Source organism: Cheilinus undulatus, linkage group 16 (assembly GCF_018320785.1).
Source record: "Cheilinus undulatus linkage group 16, ASM1832078v1, whole genome shotgun sequence".
Lineage (NCBI taxonomy): Eukaryota > Metazoa > Chordata > Actinopteri > Labriformes > Labridae > Cheilinus > Cheilinus undulatus.
In genome coordinates, this window is record NC_054880.1 from 27980320 (window position 1) to 27989424 (window position 9105).

The following is a 9105-nucleotide window of genomic DNA, read 5'->3' on the forward strand; positions in this document are numbered from 1 at the left end:
GTAAATATGGTCAGAAATGTAGAAACCTGCTAATACTGATATCAATAATGTTGTTTATCCCTTCTGACCAGAATTAACATCAGTCCATAAGTTTTTAGAGATTTTGAACCATCCTAATACATCCTACTACATTTTTGTTTTTTTCTTTTACTATGGCCAAGTTTAGAAAAGAATCAAATCACTTAAATATTATAAAGTTACTCAAATTGTGAGGGATTTTATTGTTTTTTTCAACAGGAAGGAGCCTGGTGCAATGAGATGTCTAACCTTGTAACAGCAACCAAAGATGACAGGGCTCGACAAAGGGTCAGTTATGACTGTTTTTGATATTTTAAGAGATTTTTTGACCTTTTTTGTTTTTCACATTAAAATTTATGGAAGGACAACATTGGTTTTTAATGCTTCCCTCCACCAACCACATCCTGACACACACATATACCACAAGTTTTTCTTTTGCACACTTTTTTTTTTGTTCATTTTCACACTCCTGTTTAAATGAAAATACCACCCCACATCTGTGTTCAACACCTTCACCCACTTTTTTGTGTTTGGCTTTGCAACAGGCTGCAATGTGCAACTAAATGTCTGAGCAAAGGGACGTCAATGCCATGTTGGACAGATAAATGCTTTGTTCTCGACAACACTCAAAGCAATGTGCTACTTTGCCAATGTTTCAATCACAGTTAATTAGCAGGGAACAGATGTGATACATCTAATGATTGCAGATTTTATCCGAGCCAGGTAAATGACACTGAAAGCTAAGGAATCGATGAAGCACATTTTCCATCAGATAGATGCCATCATTTCACCCTCACTTTCCTGCTCTTCGAGGAAATGTGTGATATTGTGTAGCAGTTTTGAAGAGCCAGCCTTCAATAAGCACAAAAAATCTTTCTGAATCCCTCCATCCTTGTACAAATTCAGGAGACCACTGTTTGTAAATTTGTAAAATGTCTGCTACTGTTTGAAGGTGTCATCAGAGATAAAATACATTTAGAGAAGCCACAGGATGTAGCAGACCCAGATGGAGAGTCTTTTCAGGCGTTCCCTGGACGTTAAGTTTACAATTTTCCCAAAGCCTTGGCACTGCAGGCACATGTGCTGAGGGCCAGATGGGTACAGACAGAGCCCGCTGCATCAGGCTGCCTCAATTTGGCCAAAGACGACAGATCTTTCTGGCACCGCCTCAAACAAGAGAAACCTGGATTCTTTGCTGCGTTTTCTCTTGTTACGATTCCCCCACAGCTCACCATGTGAAGGCGTACTAGACACTGTCAAACACAGAGACACAGAAACACCCAAAACAGAACAGAGATTGTCTCCTCTCGCTGTGCTACTGTGACCACTCAGTCATTCTTTGGGGTGTCCAGTCCAAACGAAAAAAATGAACCAGCTCCAGCCTGCTCCGCTCAGCAGCTCACTGTGCTCGGCTGCTGTTTGCACACAAAGTCCGATATGAAGTCAAACTCGTTCTGTCCCAGGAAGAGCTCCGGCAGCTCCTGAACGCGATCCAAACCAAACTCCAGCACCAGTGATGTCAGAACTTCCTCATCAATGAGATCCATGTCCATGCCGTTAAGCCCTAAAGGGCCCCCGATGTGCTGCATGCCTGACAGCTGGGCCGGGCCCACCCGGTATTGAGCACCATTAGGCATGTGGTGGCTGTTCGCTGAGCCTAGGGGATGTCCATGGTACTGAGTGTTGAGTTTCTGCAGGTGCATGCTTGCCATGAGCTGCTGGGATGTGAGGTTCCCGGGGAGATACTGCTGTGGATGGCCCCCCTGCTGCTGCTGCTGCTGCTGCTGAGGGTGCATGTGGTGATGCTGCTGCGGCGGTCCCTGCCCGTTGTACATCATGTTCCCAGACATCATCTGGTGGTGGTGGTTGGCCATGGGAGCTCCATTTACAGGGCCCCCCATCCCTCCAGGTCCCACCATGCCCGGCCTCTGCCTCATGGCAGCCTCCATGTTGTTCTGGGGGTTCCTGCCATAGTGCATCACCTGGCCGTTGGGCAGACCACGCAGGCCGGGCTGTCCACCATGCTGTGGAGGTCCGTTCATGCCCATCCTAAAGCCGTGGGTCATGGGCATCATCATGTGTTCAGCCATGACTGCTCTGTTACCCTGAACATAAAAAAACAAGAGGTTAATTAAGGATACCATCCAATCTTCAAGGTTATCTCTACGGCTTGTTAATATTTCAAGTTTTTATGGTTTATCAAAATATTTTTTAAAAAAGACAATATTGTTCATATCAGTAAAGGCTATGTTGATGGTTTAGTTAATTTCCATGTGATTTTCCGCGTACATGTTGACACCGTGCAGCTGGCTCTTGCTGGACCATGTGGATATTACTTAAAACTGACTTAACTTGTGTAACATTTTCCTAATGTTACAGAAGCCTAAAAATGCAGGGGGCTTAGCTGCTCCAAACTTTAAATGTTACCATCTTGCACAACACCTATAATATATCATAAAATGGCAACAAACAAATGGTCAAACTCTACACCCATGGATAGAGGTAAACAATATGAATGTCAACAGAATTGCACTTTCTTTCACAGTCAACCAAAAAAATCACTGCTTTGACAAACCATACATAGCCACAACTCTGACAGCTTGGTCAGACTTAACCACGACCAAATGCTCCATGATACTAAACAAATGTACTCCTATATGGCAAACACTGGACTTCCAGATCTGAAACAAACCACTCATGATCAACAAACAGGTAGTTCTTGGCATTAGACACTTAGAGCACATATTTGAGAACAAGCCATCAAGTCACACAAGACTCTTAAAGAAAGGTATGACATCAGCAGCAGCTTTTTACAATTATTATGCCTAAAGGAAAAAATGTCAGAACTCATTAATACTCTACAACCATCCCCAATGACGGGTCAACTTAAACGGCTCATGGCTCAAAAATTAAACTTACCAAAATCTACAAAACTACTTTGCCTATTTGACCAACAAGTTGTACTGAACACCAGAAATTTCTGGTATAGTACTGTTTAAAATAAAAGTGCCAAATGTACTGAAAATGTTGGTATACTGAGCAACATGCAGTAACACTTCTTCACTGTAACCCTTTTATTTCAAAAGCTAAAGGACTTTTACATTATCTTACTCTCTTTCCTTTGTTCACTTGTTTCAAATGGTTGAAATCAGTCTGCAGAACCTGCAAGACTGTCATTATTTTATTGCCAACAATCAGGATGCAAGCACAAGATGTTCCCAGGAAGTCCAGACTAGCTTTACAATTTTCATTTAGATTATTGTACTCTTTCTATTAAGTGTATGTTTGCATACTAGGTAGTCTTAGATACCAGCAGTTAGTCACAAACTGTCGTATTTGCTACATGATAGAGTCCAGTTAGGTAAGGGTGCACTCACACTGGGAAATCCCTACATGACGAAGCACGTTAAACCCTAAAAGTCCAGTTTTGCTCACTAGTCTTATTGCTCCTTACAGAACTCAAGCACGCCTCACTTCACAGGCCCTGACAAGGTGCTTCCTGCATGTTCTAGAGGACCGGAGCGTGCTGTGAAATTGCAAAGATTGACAAGACAAGGAGCAATTTGCTTGGGAGTGTGCTTCCCAGGCAGGTAACTGTGCAGACAAAATGTAAAATTAGAAGGTTAGAGGGCTGTACCTGACCAATACAACTCAAAAAAGCCATAAAGTTTGAACACTTGAAATCTTGTTACCTGTGCTGTTCTCCGATGTGCTGACTCTGACACATAGCGACATGTCAACAAAACCATACCTTATTCATATAACACGATGACTTAAGTAAAAGAGGTCTCCATGGGCATACCCAAAGAAAACATGTAAATTATTCGATTAATTAATGACCATAATCTTGTCCAAATTAAAGCATTAATCCTGACAGCCCTAGCTGCTTTAAAATCAACCTTCCTTCTTTTATCTGTCACTAATGAGTCAACCAGTTTTATGTAATAGTGATACATAACAGCTGGACTGGCTCTTTGAAACGACTTCATTAAAAAAAAACCCTCTCTCTCTCCCTGTTGAAACTCTTCTCCCTCCTTACAGTTTCACTTTTAAAATTTAAGAGCTTCCACATCAGATATGTCCCCATAACAACCCCTCTCAATCCTCCAAAATGACACCATCAGTGAATTACCACCAAATATCACACAGTCAAAGGAGGGCAGCAGTATCCTTACAGCCAAAACAGACACAGAGGAATGCTTCCTCTCCAGACCACACGCACCTCTCCCCCTCCTCATACAGTCTCTGTCTTCACACAGTCATTACAACAGATCTCCAATTAAGATTACCTTCACATGGCAAACAGATCCTGTCCATGCTGAAGCTGTAATTTGCTGAGACCATCTCTTTAAATAATGATGGCTTTATTTTAAAACCTGCCTCTAACATGGGATGATCAGAACAGCACGTCCAGAGAGCTAGATCATGTAATAGCTGTCTGCTTCTGTCAGTGAGAAACAAAGACATTTGAGGGTTTAAATCCCCTCAAGACTGACTCTTGAGTGGTGGTGGTGCAAAAGTCATACTTTGGCATTTCTTAGCTAAATGGCAATACATGACATCTATCTGGATGCTTTTTCTGTTTAAAAAAATGGTTATCAAAGTACCACAATTATAACATTTTATATGATTCTAATACAAATCAAACCATATTTATTTAAAACATACCGTTTTAAATAATAAAAAATATAGATAAACTGCTATGACATGTCTTAATGGTACAAAAACATTGACAACATTTACATATGTTAAGCTTGTCAAAATGTTCTGGACTTTTAAACACCTTTGGTGATTAGCTGTACCAAAGAGTAGAAAACTTAATGACCACTAAGTTATATTTTTAATTGAGAGAGATGGAGAGAAAGAGCACTGTCTAAATGGCACAAATACATTGGCAACATTTGAAGTAGTCATGGGAACAAGCAGCAAGTCAGGGTTTCTCTCCAAATGTTGCTCTTTGATACCACAGAAGTACTTTCTGGGCAATTTTCATTTCAATCATTTGAAATTGCATAATATCTTAATTCTAAAAATACATTGGTAACATTTCAGTATATTAAGATTTAAATGTTTTTTACTTTTGAAATACTATGTTTGCAATTAAACAAATCTGTTGTTTTAATGACGAGTTGAATTAAGAAGGAGAGAAACTTAAAAGCATTTAGTCATATTTTTAACTAACAGAGTGAGAGCACTGTTAAAAATTGTACAAATACATTGACAACGTTTGGAAAAGCAAGTGGAACAGGTAGAGACAATGGTTCGTCTATGCCCACTTTTCCAAATGTTGCGGTTTCATTCTAACAATTAGAAAGTGCAGAAAAAATACATTCTTTGTTAAATGCACAAAAACATTGGAGACACTTTCATATACAAAGCTTCTCAAAATATTCCATATTCTTAAATCATCAACAAATCCCCACTACTTTAATAATCAGTGGTAACAAAAAAGTACAGAAATGTGAAGATCTTAAGTCATTTTTTTCAATCAAAAAAAAAAAAAAAAAGAGACCACTGTAAAAATTGCTCAAATATGTTGGCAACATTTGGAAAAGCAAGTGAATCAAGAGAGGAGCCATGGCTTCTCTCTATCTACTTTACTAAATATTGCTGTTGTTACAGTGAAAAAAATTAGAAGGCCTAAACATCAGCCATTTTCATTTTAATCATCTGAATGTGCAGGAAAAATTCTTACAAACTGTAAACTGTCAAATACATTAGCAACATTTCCATATCAAAAATCAACCCTATTATTTTAACAATAATTTCTATTAAAAAGTACAGTAGCTTCATGAACTTTTATCCAAAAGAAGCAAAAGCACTGTACAAATACATTGGCAACATTTATGGCTGTTAGCTAACAACTTTCAGATGCACTACAGCCACCATCAGACAGAAGAACCACATTACTTCCAGGCTCTGGTATAAACATGGAAAAAATTTTAAACTGAATAAAAAGGTGCATTAAATTTTACACTTTTATAGAAATTGACAGTTTGATTATCGAGGATCATAGCTCATCCCTAAACATTGTATCTTTATACATTTCCCAGCCCCAATTCAACCCATTTAGACCTGAACTGAGAAAGACTTTCCTCTACAGCCCTAACCCTCCTCAGTATATTCTGCTCTGGTGTTACCTAATTATACCCTCCTCTATCTGTTGAGCTGTCTGTAGATCTGGATTACCATTCACTTTAAACGTCACTTTGTAAACAGAGTCTCAAGGAGGATCATAATAACTGCTAGTATTATTAGGCAGGAAACCTCCTTTTTTATCCCCAAGGGATGTGGGCTATTTGACACTTAAAGCCATGACAATATTCTGCTTATGTTATCCAGTTTTACCCTCCTCTAGGGCAGAGAAGTAGTTTATATTTTTTATATATTTTAGTACATTGTAATATTAGGTTTATGATAACACAAAATCATATCAATACTGTTTAAGATGTATTCATATTACTTAATTTAGGATCATTTACATTATTCATAAAGGTCAAACAACATTTATAACCTTGATACAACAACACCAAAAAAATTAAGTCCCATTTTTAGGCAATTTATTACTTTTATTGCATGCAACCTCCTCGTACTGTCTATATTGCACAAATACATTAACAACACTTGGAAAATGCTTGCTTCATGACAATTCAACCAAATTTTTCCACCTCATTTGAACAATTCTCTCTCTTGGTTGGTTTGAACAGTAAAATAATGGAGATGTGATCCTTTTTAATAACACACTGACAACTTCAATATATGGAAATGTATCCTGTGTGTTTGTACAATTTATACAGTGTGATGCAGTTTGTCTGCAAGTTTTAATAATTACAAGTTAAAAATCGCAGAATATTGAGTGTATAGGATTACCGTTACAAGTGCAGTGATATCAAACAGCAACATTTGGAGAAGTTGCTGGAGAGAAACCGAGAACAGAACATTTTGACAACCCCAGCATATGAAAATGTTGCCAATGTTTTTGTACAATTTAAACAACATGTAAAAGTTTCTCTTTTTCATTGCTTCTATATCAAACAAGTTTCAACATGGTTTGACTTTCAGTAGAATCATACTAAAGTTTGCAATTCTTTTTAACCATTTCTTACTTTGTTAAAAAAAAATACCAAGACATGCATCTTGTAGCACAATTCAGCTAAAAAACAATACAGAGGTGAATGTCATTTATACTGACTAAGCTCATAAATGTTGATATAATAGTCTATCTTGTATCAACTTCCAGCAAAAATATAAAAAATACACACTGTCTAGTGCCATTTAGCTTAGAAATGTCAAAATATAGCCTATCATGTTTCTGCAAAACAAGGTCAAACACATATCGTCTATTCAGCCTAAAAATATCCAAACACCTTGAATCGTTCTGTTAAAGAAATATCCAGACATGTATGACCATTCAGCTCAAAATATCTACATTAGTTTTTGGTCCATGTTGCCCAGCCCTATCCTCTTCTGTAGCGGAGCTGTCTGCAGATCTGAGTCCACTTTAAATGCCACTTTGTGAATAGACAGACCGAAGGAGGATCATAGCAATTGCTGATGTAGTTAAGCATGAAACCTTTTTATCCCCGAAGCTGTCTGTGTCTGACATCAAAAAGACGACAAATAGCCTGTGACAGCGCGCTGCAAGTTCCCAAAGTAAAAGGTGAAGCAGCTTGTAATGATCGAATCAAACCGTGCTATTATGTAGAGAAATTACAAGCAGTCATTACATAGGCAAAGTGCAGCCTGTCTACCTGTTCAGGGAGTCAAAGAAGGCGACACCTACCCGATGTCTGAATGTGAATCCGTACGGAGAAGTTGGATCGGTCCCGCGGTTGTTCTCCAGCTGATGCTCCCGCTACATGCAGCCCTGCGGCGGATTCAAACTGTGCGGCGCCTCGGCAGTCAGAGGAGTTTGTTTTCTGGGTCAACTCGGGGATTATATGCATGTATAACGCACAGAGAGGGAGAGAGAGATAGGGAGAGGAGGAGCTACCGTCCTCTCCGTCTCCTTTGTTGCCATTGGTCCTCCCCCTTAATCACTGAGCAAAGAAACATTCACTAACTACCTCCACGCTGAACCACGGAGCGGCAGAGCCACGCTGCTCGGTCTCCTGGAGAGATTTCACCGCTGCCTGCCTTCATTACCCTCCGCTGTAATCCGTAATGATCCTCACTCTCTTTAACTGAAAGCTTTGTGTTTAAAGAGCAGCAGGGAGGGATTCTTCATGCAGCCTGCAGGCGAAAACTCAGCCAAGCTGCTTCATAAACACAACATTTTAACAAGGGAGAAGACAAAAATGCTGCTTTTTGGGATCTTAAATATCTCAATCTGCCATAATTTTGTTGTGTCATTTGTTCAGGCTAATAATGTTTCGAATTTATTTTAATAAGTTTCCACCACTGACTGTAGAAAGAATTAGATGTATAAAGTCTGAGGGCAAGTTTTGGTACACAGTGCAGGTATCTTTACAGTTTTCCACCAGTCTTTTCATTTTTACACCGTGCACTCACGTTGTTTACACAGCGAATGAACTTGTGCTCCTGTTTGCACCCATGAGTGTTTTTGTGTTAAAATGAGGAGTGGTCAGGAACAAGCTGGCAGGCTCAAATCTTAGATAGCCTACTAATAATTAATCCCGTGGGAAATTCAACGATGCAAAAATTAAGCTTGTTTATGCTTAGAGCTTTCAGACTATACCCTGTGTTCTACTTGGCTGTATTTCTGTACGTTCTCTTGAAGCGTACCAAAAAAAATAGCAAATGTTGCAATACCGCGAATAGTCATGGGGCAGTGTTGAGACGTGTAGCCTACAGTTTAAGCTGCAGCAGCAAAACACAAACTCTATTCGCCAGTGATTAGAATGAGGCTCAAGTGTGTGGTTACGGACGTAAAACTCCCATTCAGTTTCTCCTTAGCAGATTTGATTATTAGCAGCAGGTTATTATCAGAAGTATCCAAAGTGATATTCGAACAGGTTAAGTATTACCGTGGAATTTTTGATAATTTATTAATTTTTATGATCTCAGTGTTTGGGGTGGTGTATTTGCACGGAATAAGCAAAGTCTGTAATGTATACAAATTTACTT

At 39.1% G+C, this 9105-nt stretch overlaps 1 protein-coding gene across 1 annotated transcript; it reads right to left on the reverse strand.

Moving 5' to 3' along the window:
• Positions 1-329: 329 nt before the first annotated feature.
• cited4a (Cbp/p300-interacting transactivator, with Glu/Asp-rich carboxy-terminal domain, 4a) lies at positions 330-7963 on the reverse strand. The gene is made up of 2 exons (XM_041808252.1): positions 7802-7963; positions 330-2123 (listed from the first exon to the last, which is right to left on the reverse strand). The coding sequence occupies exon 2, from the start codon at positions 2106-2108 to the stop codon at positions 1410-1412; it is 699 nt and encodes a 232-aa protein (XP_041664186.1). The 5' UTR covers positions 2109-2123; positions 7802-7963; the 3' UTR covers positions 330-1409.
• Positions 7964-9105: the final 1142 nt, after the last annotated feature.

Coding starts and splice junctions, on each gene's coding strand:
- cited4a (XM_041808252.1), bottom strand. CDS start 2,108: ATGGCTGAACACATGATGATGCCCATGACCCACGGCTTTAGGATGGGC.